This window comes from Lepidochelys kempii, chromosome 1, assembly GCF_965140285.1.
Source record: "Lepidochelys kempii isolate rLepKem1 chromosome 1, rLepKem1.hap1, whole genome shotgun sequence".
NCBI classification, from domain to species: domain Eukaryota; kingdom Metazoa; phylum Chordata; order Testudines; family Cheloniidae; genus Lepidochelys; species Lepidochelys kempii.
The window spans coordinates 81,434,128-81,459,873 of NC_136380.1; the positions used below are offsets into that span (position 1 = coordinate 81,434,128).

General features: G+C 38.2%; 1 protein-coding gene across 14 annotated transcripts in view; it reads right to left on the reverse strand.

Moving 5' to 3' along the window:
• MYCBP2 (MYC binding protein 2) overlaps positions 1-25,746 on the reverse strand; it is a 414,963-nt gene that overhangs the window by 17,563 nt on the left and 371,654 nt on the right. For 11 of the 14 annotated variants that reach the window (XM_073347171.2, XM_073347218.2, XM_073347180.2 and 8 more), the window contains 10 exons: positions 24,937-25,002; positions 22,241-22,480; positions 21,238-21,336; positions 17,738-17,818; positions 16,277-16,543; positions 11,364-11,647; positions 10,996-11,092; positions 5,985-6,104; positions 2,368-2,469; positions 219-347 (listed from right to left, as the gene is read on the reverse strand). In XM_073347171.2, the coding sequence (XP_073203272.1) occupies positions 219-347; positions 2,368-2,469; positions 5,985-6,104; positions 10,996-11,092; positions 11,364-11,647; positions 16,277-16,543; positions 17,738-17,818; positions 21,238-21,336; positions 22,241-22,480; positions 24,937-25,002 (1,485 nt within the window). The remainder of the gene's footprint in view (positions 1-218; positions 348-2,367; positions 2,470-5,984; positions 6,105-10,995; positions 11,093-11,363; positions 11,648-16,276; positions 16,544-17,737; positions 17,819-21,237; positions 21,337-22,240; positions 22,481-24,936; positions 25,003-25,746) is intronic. The other 3 variants (XM_073347249.2, XM_073347148.2, XM_073347229.2) reach the window with 2 other exon arrangements.

A 25,746-nucleotide genomic window follows, 5' to 3' on the forward strand; every position in this document is an offset into this window, starting at 1 on the left:
CATAAGAACATTCTTTAAGGACAAGAAAATCAAGTAGAATCAAATGCGAAATTAAATGCAAAGTTATCCATTCCTTTCAGAAAGCACAGAGAACAGTTTGCAGATCTATTGCTCACTGCCACTAACGGTTTTCTAATCTAATTTATCAATGGAACAATCCCCGCACCCAAGAAAAGCTACTGAAATGCACACTACTTGGTGAGTTTTATTTACTCTACCTGTCTCTGATGAGTTTTCGTTCGCCGATGGAGATGAAGGAATCTGTCGCAGTCTGTACACAAATTCCCACAGGCATTACATAAAATGATTGCAGCGGTTTCACCATCATCATGGTTATCGCACATTGGCTGAATAAAGAAGAAAAATAGTGGAATAATTCCCTATACATTAGATCTGCTTCCCTCAACTCCCCTCTCCCTGTGGGCTTCCCAAAAAAGGAAAATTAAAACAGGACAATTTGAACTTGTTTTAGACTATAAATTGTCAGCTTTGAAATGATCAATATCTAAGAACAGTTATGTCTGGCAGAAATGTAAGAAACAAATGTACAATAATGCCTCTAAACCCAGATTTGCTTTGTTTTATGAAAATTAGCTCATATTCATCACTAAAATGTCTGGGAATCTGTTTTCAAAAAGTGAGACAAAAGTCTTGCTGTGCTAACTGACATGTTACTCAAATTTTGGGAGCATGCTACACTTGATAGAAAAAAATTATGGAAACTGATGAGGGGGAACCCTCAAAGATCCATCAAAATGGCAAGATATCTACCTTTAACTCCCCTGATATGATATGTTGTCTTTTCTGTCAAGATAAATAATCAAGGTGGAGGTTATGCCACAGTACAGTGTGAACAAATTCCATGGCAACAAACCCTAAATTCCACTGTAACATTAATTTATTCTACAGCTATAACACACTATCCACTTCCATCTCTACTGCAACACAAACACATCCTCCTTCCAGCTAGGTATGCAAGGGAGTGGGGAACTTGAAACAGGCTTCAGCAGCTCTTCTCCCTGACTGCTGCACTAGTTCTTCATTGCCTAGCTCACAAGCCTACTCTTCTGACTTCCCCTACTTCCTAGCTGCTAGATGGATTCCAGCTCTGGCTCCCCACGCCCTGTTGTCTGTCTCCATTGAACAATGCAAATAGCCTGCACTGTAATCCAGTTAACTTCCCCTTGGGGGAAAACAGGGGTGAAGAGACAACTGCAGTCAGGTTCTGGGAAGGCAGAAAGCAATCCTTTTTTGTGTCCTTGAACAAAATGTTTGTGCAGTGTCCACATTAACATTTAACCTTACAAATACCCTTAAATGACGACCAGTTAATCCCTCCTGCTGAAGCTGTTCCATTTTGTATAATATACTTAAATAGTCATTAGAACAAGGACTTGAACTTGGGCCTCCCACATGAGTGTCCTAATCACCAGGCTATAGGGTCATTCTCACACCTCTCTGACTCCCAGTAACTATTCAGATATTTTATACAAAGTGGAACAGCTTTAACAGGACAGAAAGAAACCCACCTTAGATTACCCTATTCCCCAGTGGTTAGGGCACTAATCTGGGAGTGGGGAATTCAATTCCTGCTCCATTATCTATTTAATTATTTATACAAAGTGGAACAGCTTCAACAGAAGATACTAAGAGAGACCCCCACAGAATACACTGAGCTGAAAGTTATAAGGGGGAACACCATCACTTCTCCCTCCTTCTCTTTTGTGACTCTGGCCCTTAAAAATGCACAGAAACAAAAATGTTTCAGGTTGAACAAAACATTCTGTTCAACCTGAAATGGACATTTTCCCCACTTTTTTGATTGGCCAAACATTCGAAGAAGTTCAGATGTGGCTCAACCCAGCAAACTGAAATATCATTCACTCAGCTCTAACAATACGTCGTGATTATTACCAGCAAAGAGTAGGTCAAGGGTAGGTGTCTTCACCAACATCCTCGCCAGTGAAGACTGGTGCAAAAAAATCTTTTAATGTTTTAGCAATGTCCTTATCCTCCTTAATTGCTCCCTTTAATCATTGGTGGGCCAATCGAACCACCAGTTCTCTTGAAGGCTTTTCTATTTCTGATCTATTTAAAGAATGTATTTGTTTTTCAACTTTTGCTATTTGATCTTACATATTGGCTGCCATATTATATGTTCCTTTTTACTGGATATATCCGTGGGTTGGATTTCCCTTTTTCTGAGCATTGTCTGGCTAGTATAACCTCTTGAGGAAATCTGAGAATGTTTGTTCTACATATCATGTGCTACTGTAATCTTTGTCATTGTTACTGCTTGTTTGAAAAGTAAATTCAATACAATCCAAGTTTAAAAGAGAAAAAAAATTCTTGAATTCAAAGTCTTACCATCTGTTTTTGCTGTCCATCCTTTCCCATCCATCTTCCAGAAGACAGTCTATCTACATGGTCCTGATCAAGCACACACAGGGATGCTAGGGCTAACCAGAGCTGTTGAAAGAGAGGGTTGTATTATAGAAATATTCCAGGTAGACACAAAAGACTAAAATAAATGCAATTCTCATGGTTAGGAATAAACACAATTTTCAACTGCCTTCTTTTCAGGTCAAGCCACTTAGTATGGATTCTTCTAACACACCACATAAAGAAGAGAGTCAGGGACGTGAATAAAAGTTACTGACTTTTAGGTGCAAATCTCGGGACTAACCCATCTCTCTCCAGTTTCCCTGCCTTAAAATTATATTAACATATTAGTTAACTATACAACTGAGAGGCAGAGAAGGAAAACCACTCATAGTAGGTTGTAGAGAAACATGATAGATAAAGCACAACTACTGCCAAACTGAACAAGCGTTGTCAATACACTTAAGGAATAATACAGAAATAAATACAGAATGTCAGTATACACTGCTGATAAAGAATACCAATAGAAAAAACAAGCTAAAGTTACAGCAGGAATTCACAGAACAGCTGGGTGGTCTGTGTGAATTGTCCTAACCAAGAGAAATACCATTTGCTGATAAAAAGTTGTTTTCTATGACTGATTCGAGTTACTTCACACCTTAATGTATCTAAGTGGCAGCCCCAAAAGTTAGCGAGGGTGTCAAACAGGCAGAATGCTCTGAGAATTCTGGGCTCCTAACACTGTTTGCTTTGTTCACCTGAATCTTACATGTAATTTTGTGTAATAGGGCTGGAGATGGCAAATGTGGGATGACCTTTCATTTGGAGATAAAATGGCATCTTTCAGACTGCTGGTGAATCACTTATCAAGATTCCTGGGAAACAGCATTGCCCTAATGAGGTTCATTTTTTAATCCACTGCATTTTACTTTTGGAGCCAGGAACTATAACTTTGCTTTATCATCTTTCAATTTACAGATTTTATTGAGCTCTTGCCAGGAGAAGAAATCTGCTGTTTGGAGCTACTCTAAGTCCTGACTGACGTATGAGGGTGATGGCATTATCTTTTCCATGATAGGGAACTAGGACCCAGTGACATTCAAAATGCAGAGAACAGATGAGGACGGAGATGGAAAAGGGAATTAGCTTAACATTTTAAAATAGACCTTGATGGCAAAATACCTGCAGCTGCTGGGTACCTCCCTCTTCACACAATTATTCTATGAGGAGGAGTAGAAATGCCAGCCACTACAGCCAAAAATATTTGACTAGGGCTCTGAGACCAATCCTCAACTGAGAGCACTAAATCCTCCCTCCACTGTTTAGTCAAAAAGTCTAAAATACTTTTGGCACATGAACTAAGATGATGACGCTACCTCAACCCTGAAAGGTGGGGCTGGAAGAAGTTTTAAAAGATGTCACTTAGCAGTACTTACTACTTAATCTAACTTTTTTATTTTTAAGTGAGAGGAGCAATCCTGGAAGCCACATCATGGGGCCAGGTTTCAATAGAAGATTTTAATTTTATTTATTTTTAAAATGAAAGAGGACTATGGGAAGAAGAAAAGGCTCAGAAACATAGTATGTCCCAGGGTGAAGTTAAACAAAGACAAAGCTTGGTTTATCTCTTCCAGAGGCCTTTTGCTGCTGAGTAGTGCTCTTCACAGCCTAAAAATATGGAGATTTGTGGCCTATGAATATTAGGAACCTGAGATCAACATAAAATAATAGTTTGGAGTGTTGAAAGCCCAAGGGACAGAGTAAGTGAATTTCCTCTATCCAAGAGTAGCATTTTTTCTGCTGAAAGTCTCACAAACCAAGCTTCTGAGATTAGTTTAACTGAAGGCAAACATTTCTAGAAAGGAAAAATGAAAGGAAGATGGTAACTCTTGTTCATTCTGTGGAGGATGCTTAGAGCTGCTCCAAGAAAATTCTTCAATTTGACGAATGTGTTATATTTCTTTCATACAGAAGAAAATTGAAATATGTGGACTATCTTGAATCAGAATACACAAAGATTACCCAAGAAGATATATGGAAAATCCTTTGAGGACTAAAACGTTGAATATTTTTACTACCAACAGTTTCACAAAATATTATTTTATGTAAATTATTTTAACATATCTGGTGTTGATAATAAAAGAAAATTATCTTCATATTCTGTATAAATATTTGGCATGCATTTTACATATTTACCATTTTATGTATTAAACACTTCCTAAGAAGTGTATTAAATACATCTGTGTTCATTTACACAGTTTTTAAAACAACAAAAAATAGTAACACTAAATTGAAAATGTCAGCATATGAGACCACCACCCTTTCGCCAAAAGGACATACTTTCCTCATCAGATAAAAAGTCTGAATTAACAGAGGCCTTGCAATGTGCCCTGAAATAAACAAATGTAGGTGCTCTCAGACCAGTGAGTTTTTTAGGGCTCTCTGCATCCAGTTCCGGACATACAATTCTAGATACTGTCAAATGAGAGGGCCTTGACTAGATATCACAGTATGGCTTTGAAGATTTAACACGTAAAAGATTCTTTCCTTCCCTCTGTTTGTGAAATCCTCTTGGTGTCTTCCTGGTTCAGCAATATCTCAGTGTGCATCATTTGGTGACATAAAATATCATGGATTACCATGAGACTCAAGTATTTATAATGTTGCAATCTTCAGTGAACCAGAACCAGAATATTTCAGAGTTGGAAAAAAAAAAATTTAAAAAGGGTTTTGCACATCTATTTAACTTTATTACATATCTAACTTCTTGGGCTTACAAATCTCGGAGGCAAATGCATTCCTATGAAAGAAATTTTAAATATTAGGCATTTTCAACATCATGTAAAATTTACCAAGTTCTCTTCCAACCAGAAATTTTTAAATTATTATTTTCCTTGAACAATGGGAAATATTTCTACACTTAGCAAATAGACCTTTGTATGTTTATTTTTCACTGCATGAATGCCAAGTGGAATAGTATTATTCCTCACACCGTAGGAACACACACAACTTAAAAATTAAATATTACGTGCTCTATGATTTCATACGAAATATGAAATATCATTTGCTGATATTATTGGGTTTTTGAGGTCTTCTATCCATGTTGCAGAGAAAATACAGAATCTTCAACTTTGTTCAATGCAGATAAATAAATGGAGAAACTCATTTAAAACTGTATTTAAAATTTAAGTTTAAATGTTCATTGTTACTGATCTTTTAAAAAAGTTTTGCTGTTTACCTTTATTAAAAACTGTACATACGTTAGTGTGACATAAACCATACTGTTTGCACATAATTAGTTATAAATTAGAGCTTCAAAACGGAGGTACACAGTACCTCAAAACTGTTACATACAAAATAATACACATGTAAAGGCTCTGCCAACCACCACCTTGTACAGAGTAGGCAGGATACATATCACAGGACATATCCCCAGCATAACATACAGAGCAGGACTTAGCAATTGTAATTTCTGTTCCCTGTATGCAAAATTTACTACTGTGAGGACACATGGAACCAAACATTATGCTAACCTGTGGGAGTGCCATTAGATAGGATGTTGCTGTTATGAAATGTGTGCAACAAACTGACAAAGTCCTTACCCTGGTTGTTGCAATGCATCGCACTGGTGATCTGTATTCATCTTCCATTTTGGTCAGAGCAATGATGGTTTCAGCAATAGCATTTTTTGTCACACGGGACCAAGCTTCAGACAGGTGACCCTGTTAAAGAGGGAACTGTAGATAACTTTTCTAAAACTCATTAACATATTACTATTTTCCTCATTAAAGTATCAAATAGAAATGAAACTGCAATTAAACTCAACAGGAAACTAGAAATAAGGGAATTTAAAGTACAGTGGTCACAGTTAAAAAGTCAGCATTCTCCAGCAAATGCAACTCAGTTACCAGTTATTTCTTTTTCTAAGCATACAGAAAAATGGTTAGTCTCAGATACCTATGTGGTAATTATTGGTAAATGCCAACTTTGGCCTTGTCTACACTTGCTGAGCATGTAGGGTACATGTAGCTCCATGCTGCAGTGAAAGGTGTTCAAACGCACATGGCAGTGAAAGGTTCCGGCAGAGGGAGGCAGAGGGGAAAGGCTCCCGCAGTGGCAAGGCTGCTGGAGCCTTTCCCTGCTTCCGGAGTGTTTCATTATGGTGGGGAAAGGCTCTGGCAGTCAGAGACTACGTGGCCAAAAACAGCAGTGTAGACATGAGAAGTACTGCTTGGGCTTGTAGAAAGCTGTGTATGGTATGTGCCCTAGGGTTCAGGCATATAAGACATTCTACTCCACCCACCTAAAGAGTAGCTTAGTGTCTACAATATTTATTCCTGAGCTAGCTGGGCGTGCAGTGTCTGTATTCTACACATCACCACAAATGTAGACCTACTCTTCGTGTAGTGCCTCCGCAGATTAAGTTCCTAAGGGTATCAGTGACATGAACTAAGAATCATCTAGAAAGCATGACAACTGGGGGAAGAGTGGATAACCCTCACTGATCTAAGAACTTGCTTTGGGAACATAGAAGGAACTGCGATAACATTCCATCTTAGCAATAAGAGAAAGGGAAAATATAATAGGAATACTTACCAGAGGGAAGGGAGGAAAATGTAGGATGCAGCAGCCAGTGTCAAATGATCACCTTAGGGCTGACTGCTGCTTTACTTGTCACTCATCCCTAACGTTAACTATTTTCACTGACAGATTCATCCTCTTGATCAAACATATAATGCCACAAAACATTCCTGTAACTCACACTGTACTGCACTCTCAACTCCGACCTCATAATTTCATTAGAAACATGTAACAACATGAATTTAAAGAGTAAACCATGTGAACAGCACAAACACACGTGCATTTGCAGAGACTGGAGTTCAATGTTTGCATTACAGTGCAAGTTCAGTTTTAGGGACAACCCTCCAAGCCTGTCCCTTGAGGGCTGGGCAAAGGGCAACTTGTTTCAAGAGTCCAAGAAAGAGCAGGCCCCTCACACACAGCTCCCTCTCTGTCCAGCACAGCTGAAGGTGACAGACAGAGGAAGTGTATATATGAAAGTAATACATAAAACCACAATTATAAATACTCTTCAAAACTGTGTGTCCCATATATAGGTGAAAGTAAAACAGCTGTGTCCTGTTACTAACATTTTAAAAATTGAAAATAATATTGATGTATAAAGTTATTTCATCAATGTTCTCAGATGTAATGTAGACATTTACAAATCCAGTGGCTTAAAACTGATGTACTTACCTTTCATTAACAGGGAAATGATGCATTTTTGTAAAATATAGTAGCTAACACACATTCTTCCCATCCTTAGGTACCCATTAACTAATAAAACAAATTCCATGCATTTCTATATTATAATTTATGTGCTGGAGGGGTCTGAAAAAGGGTGAAAATCTGCCTTGAAACAAATAGATTTTTGAGCTATCCTTAGGAAATAAAATAGTAATTCCACTAACCTCCTAAGCTCCGTTTTCAATACACCAGAAATGCGAATACATCAAACTTCCTCATCTGTAATTTACATTTCTTATTTCTCTCTAAACACCACAGACTGACCAGATAATTTGAACTATTTGTACAGTCAAAATGAAATCTGTAATGTAATCTTAACTATGGATCTGTAATCAGCTCAACTTCAATAAAAGGATTGACCTTATTCAGGAAAGTTCCATCAGTGACTAAACTGGTGTAGAGAAAAATGCTAAAAGTGATAAAGATTAATTCCCAATATTTTAAGGAAGTCAGATGACTAAAAGATATCCCCAGTTCTAGACGGAAGCCTGTCTGAAATACAACCCACACCTTGATGTGCAGGTGGCGGAGTCCCCCTTGGTGCCCTGGAGGTTGGTCTTGGCTGGCACTACCAGAATTGGAGAACTCCTGGACTACGAATGCAAGGATTGGGTAGATCCCATCATGCTTGGGCTGTCCCACCCCATGTGTCCCGTCTCGTGCTCCAGGAGGTGAGGGCAGCCTTCCCTTCTGCTTCTTTTGCTTTCCTCAAGCAGATCCTGTGGGAGGGTGCTCCCTGTCTACCTCCCCTCCATGTCCTCTGGAAGTTGTTATGAGGCCTCTGCCCAGCGAGCCTCCCTGGCCTCCCCTGACATGCCACGTGAGCTGGCTGCAAGGTATCCAGCTGGTCCACCTCTGAATCACACCCAAAAACATCTGTATGTGCTCATGTTGAATCTCAAGGGTCTGGAATGGATCATGACTCCGAGTCCTGACCCCGAGATTCACAGGAAGAACCAAATGCACCCAGCATAGAGGAGTTCTTATTATTTTTCTTCTCCCTCAGCAAAAATGGTGACACCCTCTTCTAACATATGGAGTCATTTCCACAGTGAAAGACAGACAAAAAAGGATCTGTATTTTGCAAGTACTGCTAAATGAAATATGCATTTCCAAATGCTATCAGAATGACCAAATGCATCATTGTATGTATGAAATGTCCTGCAAACATTAAAAAATCTTTCTTGAGTAGAAATGAAGTTAAAAAAAATGAGTCTGAGACAAAAGACACTGAAAGTAGTTGCACTTGCAACAAACATTCTCGATCCTGAAGTCCTCCTCCTGTGACAACATAATCTGGAAGTCTTGTACATTCAAGTCTGCCTCTTCAGTCATCAGGAACACAACAGATATTTCAACCTACTTGTGACGTTATAGATAATTTCTGCAACCACTGTTATATATTTGCAACAAATCTTGAACAAGGATTGTCAAGTAAGGTGTCTGTGAAAAGGTTATGATTTGCTGAATATGATTATGCTATTTGTATGCATGTATCATTTTTGTATTTGAAGCTATGAGTATAAGCTCTATACCTAGATTTCAAATGTTTGCTCCTGGGGTAACGCCCACAAAGTATTTAGCCTGCACATCTTGGAAGGTCTATTCAAATTGAGTGGCCCATCAAAAGAACATTTAATTCACAATGGAAGATGCCCTTCTATACTGAATGGACTTTCCTGTGAATGTGCTGTTTGAGGCTTAAGCAGTGGCTTATATTGTGTCTAGGCAGAATCATGCATGGACATGTGACTTTCCCATGTGACTCCAAACACTATCTTGTCACCTGTGACTTTCCACTAGCTGTGCTGAGGGCTTTGTTTGAAACAATGGGTTTCTCTCCACATGGCAGAAGCTATAAAAGGCCCTGGAAACACCTCCATTTTGCCTCTTTCCTGCTCAAACCTCTGGACCATGGACTTATACTAATGGGAGAAGTCTAACCCAGGGACTGAGGTCCTTCCAATGATTTGGAAGCAACCAGAGACTTGACTCAAGCCAGCGGTTTATTCCATCACTGATACAAGCCTGAACCAAGAACTTTGCAATTATTGTATGTATTTGATTTCTTTAACCAATTTTTAACTTTTACCTTTCTTTCTTTTTATAAATAAACCTTTAGATTTTAGATACTAAAGGATTGGCAACAGCATGATTTTTGGGTAAGATCTGAGTTGTATATTGACCTTGGTGTGTGGCTGGTCCTTTGGGATCAGAAGAACCTTTAATTGATTAAACTGGTTTTAAAGAACCACTCATCTCTACGTCTAGTGTTTTTGGTGGTGATACAAGGACTGGAATGCCTAAGGAAACTGCTGTTCTGACTTCTTGTTAGCAAGTGTGGTGAGACAGAAGTTTACTTTTGTTGCTGGTTTGGTATGTCTCATGGGAGAATAAGCTCCAGTTTTGGGGTGTACCTGCCCTATTTCTCAGCAGTTTGTCCTGAATTTGGTATTCTCAGTTGTGATCCACGGAGGCCTGGTTACACTACTATATCCAAAAGATTCCCAACAATAACTTCATTTATAGACAAGATGATACCTGAATAGCAACACAAAGTTGATCAAGCTCTCACAAGAGCCAAAAACGCTTCTGGTATTCCATTATAAATCACTGAAAACAGTTGTTGGCAGGCAGCATTTAAACTATTAGGACCATCATACCAGTCACCCAGCAGACATTCTTTGAGCAAGCCTTTTCTATAGTCAGAAGTCATAGATGTAATACACAGTTTGCCAAAGTAATAAGGAACTGGAAATAGGGTCTTACAGTGCGAAGTGTTGGGCAACCTTAGCAATAGGTGGCTCTACCACCTTTGCCTAAAACAATTACATACAAATATATAAAAACAATAATACATTGGCAAAGTCAAACATTCAAAAACTAAAAATTCAATAATTAAACTTGCCAGAGACACTTTAGAGGTGCTGTGCAACTAACAACTTCCTCTGAGTTCAAATGGAATTGTGAATGCTCAGCACTCCTGAAAACTCAGGTTCTAGGTGTCTCACATTGGCCAGCTAACAAATGAGGAACAAAGTGAGCCGCTACTTCTGAAATTTTTGTCTAAGTGACTTATTCAACAATATACAGAAAATCTGGGCAAAGCCAGAGACAGAACCCAATTCTCACTGGTCCCAGTTCAATGCCTTAACCTAAAGGCCGTCTATTCTCTTCCTGAGACCTGTACCTCATTCACAGTGCATTGAATGAAGCAGGGTTCCTCAGGAAAAACACAATACATGAACTGTTCAGTGATCAGAACTGTTTCAACATCAAAGTAACACTCAGAGCATGGAAACTTACTGCTGCCATGTCCTTAATCAGCTTAATAATGATTTCTGAAATCTGTGTAGGAGTTGAGCCCTTCATCCACCAATGGCTTTCACCTCGGCGAATATAGCTGCAAAAGATAATAAATAAGATAAATGAAATTAATAAAGGCAATGTCTTAGTATATTTCAAACGTAATCAAAGGAACATTACAGTTATTTAGTACCCTGCTTTTTACATCATCAACATAGTAACACTTTATGTCAAATTAAATAGTTCTAATAGTAGGGTAAAAGTATTTATTTTCAGATTATAAAAAGGAGAGATAAAGAGTGTATTTTACTTTAAAATCTCTGGCTTTTGTCTGTCTTTAACTTGACAAAAATATAGCTTCTACCAACCTGGAATTGAAAATCATTGGAAGTGTAACTGTAGTAACTCCTTTGCCTGCAGCAGTGCCAGCAGTTCCAGTTATAGTGGTTCCTTTGGCTTTTAGCTGTACAGTGAGTGCTTTGGCAATGCACCCCAGGAACATGTCCAAGATACCCAGCTTATTCCAATCTCCTTTTTCTGTTGAGTGAATAATATCACTTATGTCTGCTGGTGGCAGAGACTTCACACCTATGATACTAGCCAAGCGACTAGGGGTCACCTCTGGCAAAACACGTCTTAATAATGATGTGACCTAAGGAGGAGAACCAAAGCAACACAAAATTAAAGGAGACAGCTGAATTTTAAAGCCATATTCAAAAGCACCTTTTACTTATTTATAAGTTATTTTGGTACGTCATTTTCATAAGAACAGTTAATCTACTTTTTAACTTCTAAATCATCTTTCTCAGAAATGTTGTAATGTTTGTACCATACTTTGTAAATTGTAATGTGCTACATAAATTTCAAGCATAATTATTATTAACGCAGTTACTTATAGGAAAATTGCAATAAAAAGGAGTATCCAAGTACCTTATGCAAATGCAACGAAAAGCTGCTATATTGAAAATCTGATTACTTACACTGGAATACAGAATGCAACACAGCATATAAATTCATAATTAAGGCTTGAGACTTTCAAAAGCTCTCTGTGGTATACTAAGAATACTTACTAACAGGAAGGTAGGGAGATGTAAGAAGCAATAGCCAGGCACTAAATGGTCATTTTAGGTCTGACTGATGCCACTCCCAGTCTCTATTCAAACACAAGTTAATGGTATCTAGTTTGCATATTAATTCAAGCTCAGCAGTTTCTCGTTGGATTCTGTTTTTGAAGCTTTTCTGTTGCAAAATTGCCACCTTTAAACTGTTACTGAGTGGCCAGAGAGGTTGAAGTGTTCTCCTACTGGTTTTTGAATGTTATGATTCCTGATGTCAGGAGTGGGAGTGGCTGGGTCATTACACATATTGAATCTATTTCCCCATGTTAAGTATCCTCACACCTCCTTGTAACTGTCTAAATCAGCCATCTTGATTATCACTACAAAAGTTTTTTTTCTCCAGTTTTTTTCTCCTGCTGATAATAGCTCATCTTAATTAATTAGCCTCTTACTCTACTTTTTCATGTTCTCTGTACTTATGTATATATCTATATATATCTTCTTACTATATGTTCCATTCTATGCATCCGATGAAGTGGGCTGTAGCCCACGAAAGCTTATGCTCAAATAAATTTGTTAGTCTCTAAGGTGCCACAAGTACTCTTATTATAGTTGGTTTAAATTTGCTCCATTTAAGTATTGAGCAGATACAGAACTGCTATTACAGGAACTCAAAGGAAAGAAACCTAATTGCAATTTTTGGTTGCAGTTAACATCAACATTTTTCAGTAGAGGTCATTCAGCTGCCACAATTTTACTAAACAAGATTTCTCCCTGCCCCAATAACTTACCTTTCATTAATTTTGTAAATCTCTTGCCTTTGGAAAACATTCAAACCTAGACAAACTTCTACTATCAATAGTGAAATAAATTTCCCTATTCTAATACAATACTGGTTTGCCTGGTTAAAATAAAAACCACAATGAAATTAAAAAAAAAAAAAAACCACAACACTAGGTTATAACTTTAATGTTAAGTTGGCTACACTGCTTACAGGAAATATTACTCTGTTTCTATTTTAATATACTTCTGTTTATGTTGTTAAATGTAAAGATAAAGTACAAAGGATTTGCAATGTGACCAGGTTAAAATTACTTTTGGAAACTTAACTCCTCCATTTCCTGATTTTCAAATTTTAAGCTATAAACTGTACAGCCTTAACATTGCACTGACCTAGTTTTGTGTTTTTAATTTATTTTGAAACAGAAAAAATAAAATATTGTGCTTTATATTAGATGCTAAATTGTGCTTAATATTAGATGCCAATTAATTTTTTATCTCAGAAGTTAATAGGAGTACTATTTCTGGCTGAAGATAGTTTCTGCAAGGGTAGGTTAAGTGGGCAACACACATTTGTTTACACATGAGGGTATCATCTTCGCAGAAACAGGTTATTTTATTTTAAATAAAAGCTTGTAACATGCAGTATGATGTATTACATAGTGTAGCAAAACAGAGAATAGACTCCAAAAACACCAGTATCCACGTTTTCTCCTATTGCTTATGACCAGGTAACTTTTTTTTTTGCTTGTATTTCAATGACACAATAAAATAAAATTAACATTAAATCACATACATTGTTCCAGCAGCAGCCACGTTATTGGGGGGTTGGGCAGAAAGAAAGGGTAGTGATGATATAAAGGGAGCAGCAATTCAGTAAGCTCTGCTAAAATTGTACAAATATTCAGAAGCGACCAGCCAATCTCTTATTCCCCTCCAAACCTAGCTATGACTATGACGGGGTGTACCAACCCTGAACTGGAGAGGTGAGGGTTAACAAACTGCCCTGGACCCAAGAGGCCATGCCCACTCACCCCTGCTGGGCAAACTCCCAATGGAGGGAATATTCAAAAGGGAGCAGCGCAACTCAGTTTAGGCTGACTGAGGAGGAGAGCAGCTGCAGCAACCTCCTGCCGGGAAGCTGCCAGGACTCCAAGCTGCCAGGGTTGAGCCTCCTAGCTGCGCCATGGGAAGCCAGTTGTCCATGGGAACTGAAGGGGACCACTTGCTGTTGTCAGTGGAGAAAACTCCAGAGACAAATCAGAGAGAACACAAGAATCACCCCGTGTCCAACCTGATGACTACATTAGAGGGACTGGAATAAAGGTAGGAAGGGACCCAGGGAACACGCTTGGGGGTATCAGGACTTGAATGCTGTGTCAGGGTACACTGTTTCAAAGGGCTCAGGGTTGGAACCTGGTTGAGTAGGGTGGGCCAGGTTCTCCTACCCACCCCATACTTGCTATTGGGCCCTGTGATATTGCCACCAGGCATAGCAGCCTTTGGACTCTTGTCAGTGTGTGCCATTACTGTGTAATATTGCCACTAGTACAAGTGGCCCTTGGACTCTCTCCAGTAGGCGATTCTACCCTGTGATAATGCCACTAGGCAAAGTGACCTTTGGACTCTGACCATTAGCGTTATATCCTGGAGTGTCTCCATTAGGCAGTGCTGTTGGCCTGGAGCACTCAACCAGTCCCCAGCAATGACGCTGTTCTTCATTAAGAGCTGCTTGCATACAGAATTTCAGTTTTCAAATTTCAATAATTTTTGCTGTAGCTATGTCTAAAGAAGTATGGTTCTAAGATTTTAAAGAAAAATTTCTGCTTCCTGTATTTTAATAATTTTGTAATACTGCCGTGTGATAGCATTCTTTGTAAGTAACAACAAGCAACTCAAACAGCTATTTTTTAAATGGATTTCACTTGTTTTACATTCACTAACAGGACCAGATAAAGGTATAGGCACTAAGAAACTACAGACGTGTAATAATTTCAGAATCAGAGCTTTTATGTTTTCTTTTTAGTTAAGCTTCTAGCACTGATGATTTTGAGGAAAAGCTTGAAAAAGTGACAAGTGCAACTTGCGTCTGCCTGAATCTGCAAACAATGTGAAAGAATTGGCTCAGAGTGGTATGAATTCCTCTATAAATATCAATGGGGTGTTAATTCCAACACTCACTGCTTCTTGACAACACTGTCCAAACAAAGTTGTGTTTGTGGCAGGAAAAGTGCCACTATCTCAGCCAGCCCTCTACCCACCTGAGCAGGTACACTCAGACACATGCGGGGTTCCCCTACTGGCACCTCTGCCAATCTAGGAGAAAGAGGTGATGTCTGCTACCACTCATTTTATCCATGAGGGGAAGAGGGACCCCACTATCACTTCTGTAGCAGAAAAAAGGAGCCCCATGCTGCTGCCCCAGCCGCTCTAGAAGAGGGCAGGGTGCTGTCTGTCACTAGCAGTCCCAGTTGGGGGAGGAGGTTGATGCCACAGGATCACTTCATGAGGGCAGAGCAAAGGGGGTGCAGCTGAGGGCACTCCCTCTAATGATAGGTGTAGGTCCCCAGATTGTCTTAAACCAGTTTTGCTCACAGTTTAAAGGTTGTGTTGAATTGATGATTGTTAGAACTGCCTATTAGTTTGTGGACTTTCTTTACATAATATTGCACTTTTCTTCATGTTATTTGCACATATTTCCTGTGTGTCTTTTCTTGGTAAGATACTATCTTTGCAACGTATCTGAAAAAAAATGATGAATGGAGAAAATAATTCTTTTCATATTAAAAGGGCTATTGAGCTGTATTAATCTGTATTGCAAATATTTTTGTATTTAAAACAAGTGATTCTCCCTCTCCTCTATGGGCCTGTCACATAATAATGCAAAGAGACCATTAGATCCCTGTGCTAATCTGGAGAGAATGTCCATTGGTGTAAATTTTGTACAAGGCAGTTCACATTGCCATAAAAGGCTCGCATCGCAAACCTTTTGAGATGAGATGGGTGGGGATGCAGAGTGAGATCCTGAGCAGCAATACTGTCCACAGACAGCTGGGACTATATACTGAGTGGCCAACAGATGTCATAGTTCTGATTGCAAAACCAGATTCTACTATAATCCCTGTTTTCAAATGCTCATAACTTTTTGAATCATTTTCTATTCAGGCTAACTGTCCTCCATATGTAGTCACACTACAAAAGTATGCTTTTATTTTATTTGAGACTATTTCATATCTCATATTTGAGGACATTTTGAATTTGACAGTGAAAATTATACACACATATTTTGTTTAATAAAAATCAGAAATGAGGCAAACAACTAAATTGAATAAAAATCAATTCGCATACACTCTGTACTGTCAAGCCCGTTATGATCTAATTTTTAGCACTGGATTATTTTGCTGGAAGTACTTCAAGAAATAAGGAGTAGTTAGCACACTCACCTGTCTCTGTACCCTGGGAGAGGCAGTATGCAGTAGTGAAAAGAGATCCTGGAGTAGAGTCAGCTGCTGAGCCAGATATTGACGACCTACATTGGAACCACTCAGTGCCAGAACCATGGACAGCAGCTCAAAGCAATAAGCATCAGAAGAGGCATCTTCATCATTAGGCTGAGAGTTGGCATTCTCCTTGCTAGAGATTGCATGCTCCCATTCCTCACGTACGCGGGTTGCTTCCATTCGGATGGCCTGGACTATATGAGCACATACCTAACCAAACAAATGCCCCACACACAGTAGCTTAGTAAGAACTAAAAAAAAAAAAAAAAGGCAAAAACACCTTCAAGACTGCAATGGTAAACCAAAAAAGCCCATAAAATATTGCTGATTTTTTCTATTACTCCCCATTATAAATGCAAATTAAGGCTAAAGATGTACCTATAATACTGAATTTGCTGGACTCTGTGAGTTTGTGGCAATATCACTTAACTATGTTTTTCTTTAAAATCCAGGAAAACACCCAACTAGAAGTCAAAAAGATACATATACCTTCCCAAAAGAGAATACTTCCTTAAAACCACTTTATAATCTCTTTTCTAACCACATATTTAAGAAATCTTAGAGACAATAAAAAACCTTTATTGTTATGTATACATACACATTATTAAATGCATATAATTTACCCAATAATGTGTTAAAAAAGTAAACATATTTAAAAGATTTTAAAGCTTGTAAGGCTTGGCTTTTCAAAGGTGCAAAAGGGAAACAGGCACCTAAATCTTGTTGAAATTAAATGGGAGATGGGCACTTAGTTCCTCTCTAATCTTACTATGTGAAAGGAGAATTTAGTTAAATAAAAAATCTTAAGAAATTTCTTAAAGTTACCTCAGATGCACAGTAGCCAATTTTCTATGTTTGAGTAAAAAAAAATAAAATAAAAAACAGATGAAGCTAAACAAAACCCCAGATCCAAACATCTGAAGACATTGTGGATGGGGTAGTTTCAGAGCCCAAACCCTGATCTCCTTGCTCGTTCCTGTCCATAATCTAAGAAATCTAAACTTTTATTTGGTGGCATGGAAAGGGAAAATGTGTTTTAAATAAGTACCCAAAATTGGCAGCTGAGACTCATCTGAAAATTGAACGAGGTATGACAGCATTAACTATTAGTAGTAAACACAAGACAACTTGTATTCCACTTAACTATAAATTTAAATGAAGGTTCACAGGATAAAATTTTATTTTTAGTTACAGTTCACTGCTAAATTTTAAAGCCAAATTATAAATCTTTAAAGATGTAATTTATAAGGGAAACAGAGCCTTAGGTATGGCAAATACTATTAAGGATGAAAAATACTCAAGTAAAAAAATGTCAAACAACAAAAAGATTTATAATTATGCTCTTTTCCAGTAGCTACAATTTAAGATAAACATTTAACACCTCAAGAACTGTATTACACAAACCTGTTTTTGTAAATTTGTCAGTTTGCTCCTGCTGAATATGATTCCAACCATGTGCTCTTTCAGATCTGCATCTGAAGTTGCCTTTATAAGAAGCAGAAATAACATTAGATTAAGACTTTCTAAAGTATTTTCACACCAATGAATGTGGAATGTCAATCTATTCTATGCTAAAAGTGAACAGATTTTTGTAACATACTGATGTATAGCATAATGTTATGTAGCCAAGATAAATCAATTAGGAAAACTGACACAGGTCAGCTGTGCTTCTTTCCTTCCTGGTATATAAGTAAAATATAAAAGGTCAGAGTACAGATACGCAGATACATCTCCAGCAAGCTCAGACAAATGAAATTCTGTCTTCTAAGACCTACCCTTATGAATTCAACTTAATACTGATCATCAATGATTAAGTCTTTAGAAACTAACGTAACACGGACCAGTTTTACGATCTTTACGTATTTTAAATTAAATGTCTCCAGAAGGAGAAACTCAACAATGAAAATAAAAATAAAATTCCATGATTTATAATACGTAAAGGCAACAAAAATCAGACAATGTATTTTTCAGGATCTACCATAAATCATCTGCAGTTAATTTAGCACTTGTGAAATGTGCTGAACTGACAACACTGGAAACAGAAGTCCTGCCTTGCCACTGGGCCTTAACCCCGTTCTGGATGAACTACTTTAAGGAGTCATAAAAAATAACTTGCTCACTGGACTAAAAGCAAATCTTTTCAAGTGGGCCTAGGCCACTTAAAAAGCATCCAATGAAAACTATACTTTTAAGTTACTAGGAACTGGGACAGCTTTAAACCAGCAATATGGTAATGAAAGATTCCAAATGCTATTACCAGTCACGAGCCCATCACTTTCTATTAGTTTTAAATTCTAATATGATTGAACTTTGCCATGATCAATAATACATAATTCCACAATTTTCATGATTTTTAAAATATATCTATTTTTAAACAGATTTTACTATGACAATGGAAGGATGGATGAGTGAGCAGGGGTCCTGTGGAATAAATAGCAAGTGATCATGCAATTAAAGTCTATGTAATAATGCATATGCACGAGGGGACAAAATTATGGTTGCACAGGTGACCTTAACTCTGGCATTTCTCTCTTTGGAATTTCCTAGACTTTTTCAAAAAGCAATAAAGACAGAACCAAATTTTCTCATATGCAACTGTAATAGACCTCCTGTCATTTATCTTCAGCAGTGTTTGAACCTTGGACCTTCTACACTTCACCACAAAACTCTACCACTTCAGCAAAAGGACTAACTATAACATCTGGCAGCATGAATAAGCCATTACCATCTGCACACCAGCCATTAGGAAGAGGATGCATAGCACCCTGAAACAGAGGGTTACACATGCATGAGTAGTCTTTTTTAAGAAAGCACAGAATTTGGCAAAATCTTAACAGATTTTTCTTAATCCTTCTGATAGACAGTGTGGTGCAGTGGATGAGACTTGGTGTGATGGAGTGTCTACCACAACCAAGGCCTAAGAAGGAAGAAAGAGCCAATTAACCCTTTGCTAGGCTGCACCTAAAGAAGAGCCAGGGCTGATAAGGCCTTATGACTGATGAAGCCCAGCTGGGGCTGGAGCTGGGACAGGCACACAGAGAGAAGTTGGTGGTAAGAGGGGGCTGCAGGAAGGAACTTACAGGCACTCCCTAGAGAGGAGGGGGGGGGGGGATGGCAACAACAAGGGCGGAGTTCTAGCAGGAAGTAAGCCCTGAGATCCTTGGAATACAGACTCCTGCAAGAACCTGAGAGGGGTGAAACAGCCACAGGGATCAGAGGAAGCTCCACTGATAACCCAGAGTGGGGGCAGAGCTAGAGAAGAAAGGTAGGAAGGAGGCGAGGGAAACGGAAACAGTGTCTGGGACTGTGAAGACCATGCGTGCTAAACATAGGGTCCCTGGAGTAGTAGATGGGTCCGGATTCCCCTACCAGCCCCTGGGAAAGTGGCAGAATGAGGACAGTAGACAACATGACTGCCTCAGACAGTTTGTCCACTAGGACTTTGATACCCCAGAAAGGAAGAGCTATGATGACCTAGTCAGAGGGATCACCCTGAGTCATGAAGAGGGAGAGAGAGAGATCACATGGTGAGCAACTGAAAGAGGGGGCATCAGACTCATTGACAACTATTCCCCAAATGACACACAAGAAGGTGCCGCAGCAGTGAGCAGAGAACCCAGTGACACTTGGGTACGCCATATTGGAGAGCAGGGAAGAAATCCTTACCCCACTGTATCCAATGAATTTTTTGTGATGAATTCAGTAAGGAGAAGATTTCATCCCTTGGTTCTATTCCCAGCTTGTAGAGTCTCTCAGTGGACCATGAGACCTTGTTCAATAATTAGGGCACAAAATTATTAACACCAGTTCATAGAAGGGAATGGATCTAAAACTCTTCTCCAAATTCCCAGCCCAGCACACCTGCTCATAAACAAAAGGCTATTTTGTTTGAGGAGAAAGGGGAGGAGCAATGGAGGCAGCAGTCATGTGGTGCATCCTATCAGGAGATTTAGCTCTGTATAGCATTCTCAAATGAGACACTGGGGAAGATAGTATAGATTGACTGTTGAGAAATTTTACCAGCAAGACTCAAGACAGCTCTATTGTACACAATGCAGACAGCAAATTGTGATTTTTTGACAGCTGCTCTTAGCCAAATTATTTTCATGGGGCAACAAGTGCTTCCTCAACTCCAGAATGATCCCCATTCCAAATTCCTGTGCAAACCAATGTGATTTAGTGTTTAAATAAAACAAGAAACAATGTATAACAGCAAGAGGGAGTGCCAGCATCTCCTACAATAAATAAGTAATTAGCTCTGAGTAGTTACAGACAAAATTCAGAGACTTGATTCTTCCGCTTACTGTGACAGATGTCTGACTTCCATAACTGTTAGTATGATTTGTACTAGTGATACTCAGACCTCAGTGGTTCAGGAACCAAATTAGCAGTCGTCATTACTCAAAAGAGCCACAGCGTGAATTCATTTCATTTACACACTCTCTATGTATAGTATATTATATTATTCTCACAACAAATTGACTGACAGAGTATTCTACAACTAGTTAACAACATAGTAAAAGCATCCTGATTGATTAATAATTAAATCACACAGTTTTTTAATATCATGTGCTGCAAAGAGCCACAGGAGACACATTAAAGAGCCACTTGCAGCTCCCGAGCCTGTCTGAGTATCACTGATTTGTACCATTATTACAAAGACTCTTTAATGAAAACCTATAGCCACAATTATAATCTAGTCATCAAAAGTATTAATCACACAAAAATCCCTCTAATTATGTTTTTTTTAAAAATAGACCATGGCAGCAGTATAATATTGCTGGGATGTAAAGAATATCTGAGTAAGAGGATCTATTATGATATGAGTAAAATCAAAATAGACTGAAAAAACATCTTGGACAACTTATTTCAGTAAAATAATAATTGTAAAACATAAATAATACATTGTGTACTTTTTCTTCTCCTTCCGGGGAAGACAGCAGTGTTTTTTCTTCTTGTTCTGGGGTTGGCTCAGCATCTCCAGAGATGAGTTTTCCAAATACCTGTGAGAAGTTACAACAAAGGTTAAACAAAAGTTCAAAACTAGGCTCATATGGACATAAAACTTTTCGAGCTGATAAAATAAGGAGGGTTATACAGTCACTCTTTGTAGTTTAAAACAGATTAACATTGCTTAGTTTTGTGGACCATGTATCAGATTTTCTGATTGCTGGCAACAATATAGTAAAGAGGAGTCTGCACTGGCAGTCAGCATCAGAGAAATTTCAGCCGCTAACATTCGATTACAATATGTCACCATTTTAAAAAGCCTGTCATTCTACATTTAAAATGTCTAGCTTGCTCTCCAATATCTGTGATAATATCCATCACCAACACACACAATGGTTATTCAAAATGTCTGAATTTATATTATTTATATTCCATTAGCACCGAAAGGCCCTGATCAGGATCTTTATGCTATGTACTGTCTGAACACAAATAAAGACAATCTCTCGCCTGAAAAGTTTATAGTCTAAAATGACAAGATAAACAAGAAAGAGATACAGCATATTTTTTAAATGAGGTAGCGGGTGTGGACAAAAGGAAGGAACGAGGAAAAAACATGGGAGAGGAATATAAAGTAGTATGTTGTTGGTAGTGTAAAGAAATGAGGTTTTGCAGGACAGTGGATTGTTTAAACCAAAGAAAGGCAAAAGAAACAAATCAACTGTAAATCAGTACAATGGAAAAGCTCCAGAAGGAAATTTACTTCATCAGCATGTTTAATCACTGTATGAAGTAGTAATTCAAGTTCTTTTCTACCATAGCTATCTACCACTCTATCACCACCCCCCACACAGAAAAAAAAAAATAGCCTTCTTCTTTTTAAAAAGAATGAGTAAATAAATCTCAGCAGCTTTCATGTTCTCCAGTGATTCACCATATGAGATAGTTGCAATGTCCTACCTGGGATGTAATAAGGCGGAATACTCGCAGTGTCTCAGCTTCACAGTTTCTTTGCTGAGCTACACTTGCTGAGATCTGGCCTGCAATTTTAATGCTTTCCCCATCTTTCCATCCTAGTACTTTCACTTGTCGAACTCTTAGTGTGTTCTCTGGGCCCTTCAATTCAATTTTGATGATGTGATTATCTCCACCAGGAAGTTCACTTGTTACCCAACCAATGTGTCTTGAATCCAAATCAACCTGATGAACGGGAATACAAAGATATGACTTTGAAACACAGTATCAGGCTAACTGAGTCACTTACTCCTGGTGAGTTATTGGTACAAATTATCCAGCATACAGTGTAGAAACCAATTATAGCTTAGGTGACACACAAATGTCTGTTCTGAACAACATAAGATTACAAATCTTTTTTTTACTATAAAACTACCAATCTTCACAGGTTAAGATTTCAAAGTCTCAAATTATAAATAAAAAAAGACACGTAACTATTCATTTTCTTCTCACTTTTAAAGCCCAGTTTAAAAAAATCAGTAAAAAGTCATTTTTGTTGGTTATCCAGTTGTACCAGAGTCTATTTCATGCTCTCAGCAGCAATTTATAAACGTGTAAATCACTTTGATGTAAAGTTCTTTCACTTTCTGTAAGAAAAGTAGTTGTCTAAAATATAAAACATGGTTAAAAGCACTTAATTTTTCAAATTCTGTGTCAGACAAAAAAAAAAAATAGAAATACAGGTTGAAATCCTGACCCTACTGAAGTCAGTGGCTAATATCCCATTTACTTTTTAATGGAGCCAAGATTTCATCTCAAGTGTGTTTTTTTTAAATCACAGAAAACAGTATTTAGGTTCCATTTAAAACAAGATTCAAAGTTCTCTGGAGAAAAAAGTTAATGAAAAGCAATAATTATTATACTGTTTGGATAAGTCATCCACAAAAAGAAACTAACCTGACAGTAATTATAATTCTTTGAGATGTGTAGAGTGAATAACCGTTTCTTCTTCTGAGTGCTTATCCATATATGTATTCACTGTGTCTATCAAGCAGGGATCTAGATTGTAGGAGGTAAGTGCTAGGAGTCTATCTACATAGTGATTGTGGGACAACCCTGTAGAATTTAGCATCCCATTTGGATGTCTCCAAAAGAGAGTAGTGCTGGGAAAATGTATGTATTGAGGACCAGGTAACTGCCCTACACATGTTCTAAATAGGGGCATGACTCAAGAAAGCAACTGTTTTTGCCTCTGCACCAGTCAAGTGCGCTGTTGCCTGGGCCCTAGTTAAATGAGCTGTGACCACTATAGGTGAGGTAACGTCCCACTTTACTCAGCACTAATGATACCTCAGCTGGAATACAGTGTCCAATTCAGGGTGCCATACTGCAGGAAAGATGTGGACAAACTGGAGAGAGTCCAGAGAGGAACAAAAATAATAAAAGGTTTAGAAAATCTAACCTGTGATGAAATGCTAAAAAACTGGGCATGTTTAGTTTTGAGAAAGACTGAGAGGGGACCCTGAAGGAAGGACAAGTAGTAATAGGCTTAATCTGAAGCAAGGAAGATTTAGGTTAGATATGAGGTAAACTTTTCTAACTATAAGGGTAGTTAAGCTCTGGAATAGGTTTCCAAGGGAGGCTGTGGAATGGAGGTTTTTAAGTACAGGTTGGACAAATACCTGTCAGGGATGGTCTAGATTTACTGGGTCTTACCTCAAATAAAGGGAAGTTGGACTTGATAACTTCTCGAGGTTCTTTCCAGCCCTACATTTCTGTGGCTCTATGATTCTATATGGCCAATAATGGTCATACTAAAAACACGTTTAGCAAGAAAAGGGTTCTAGATGTTGTTTACAAATGTGGAGGGATGAACTGACAGTGATGCCAATAAGGAGAGAGTAGCACATCCTGGCACACAACACATCAAGGACACTATTGCCCATTAGCTTATAAAACAAAAAGTAGGAGCCTTAAAAGATAGAAAGTGTCTGATCTTCCACTTAGTTCAAGACTCAAAAAGAAGTTGCCGGTGCTTAAACAACTAGTAGGATCAAGGTAACAACGCCAATTTACCATTTTTTTCTTCGAAGCTACAGTAAACAATATAAGGCAGACATAATATGATCATGACTGCTCAAAAACAGTGTGGAAACATACTGTGGTATTCTGAAGAAACTACAAGCGATAGAGAATTCCTGCTAGGAGTTTGTTTCCACAGGAGGGAATTACAGTAATCAAGTTTCATGGTCCTGACAGCTGTTGCAAAATCACCATAGATTAATAGAGGAGCAGATTGTGCAAATTGCACAATTAAACCCCCCACCCCCGTACAATGTCTAACACAAAGCTTTCTATGGAAAGGGCATTACTCAAAAGTGATGACAATATCTTAACAAGAAAGGATGGTCTCGTGGTATGAAGTTTAAAGCAAACTGGCTTGCAACTGACTTCCTATGAGACTCTGACAAGCCATGAAATCTCATTAGGGTTCAATTTTTCTGTATGTAAAAAAGTAATTAACTTCCCAGGGTGTTGTGAGGCTTTATTTGTTAAACAGTTGTGAAGCATTTTGAGATTTATGGTAACACGTGTAAACTACTTCCTCAGATGGGCTGTGTGGTATACATACAAAGGATTATTATTTTTATCATTAACAAGACCTGTTATTTTTACATGAAGCAACATTTGTAATCAGTTACCTGCTTTATTCTGCAAAGATCTTCTACTGCTTTACCAGTCAAGAAAGTAATTGAAGTCACTTTGTTCTGCAACAGACAAGCAAAATCAAAAAGACAAATAAAAACCTCCACAATTAATTCTGAAGGTGAGTAGCATTAGGGTAATTTCTTCCATATTAACATTATGGAGTGCCTTTTCAGAGAGACAGAATTAATGGAGTTAAAACACAAGGTATCTGTATGTCTAAGGCAACCTAAAATTCTCATTACATACAAAAGTAGAAACAAGAAAGTGTATAAATAAAAAAAAATGAAAGTGATTTTATATCGAAAACTTAGGACAATGAAGAATTGCAGAAAAGTTCCATTTAAATCTGCAACCTCTTCTTTTTGCATCACTATGTGCACTTGAAATGAGGACATATACGAAACACTGCAATTACAGATCTACCAGTATGGTTACATACTACATGCAAACACCCTGTGTACTCCATGGCAATGCTGCTGGATTCTGGGGAACTCCATACACCAGACTAGAGCTACCTTCTATGCTTCCACAGACACAACATTCTGAAGATTCATAGCAGGCTGCGCAGCAGGGACAGAAGGATGGTGAAGAAATTTGGCAGCATGTGACCACCAGAAGAAGAAAGGGGAGAGTCCATGTACAAGCAACGCAGATACAGGTAAGCAACCATTTTCATGTTCTCTCCTCAGGTACTAATGTGGAGAGTGGACTAGATGATACATCTGAGGGAAGGGAACAGAAGGAGACTCCACTGATTGGAAGGCATGAGATGCACTGTCCAGGGGATGGGGGTTACACGACCA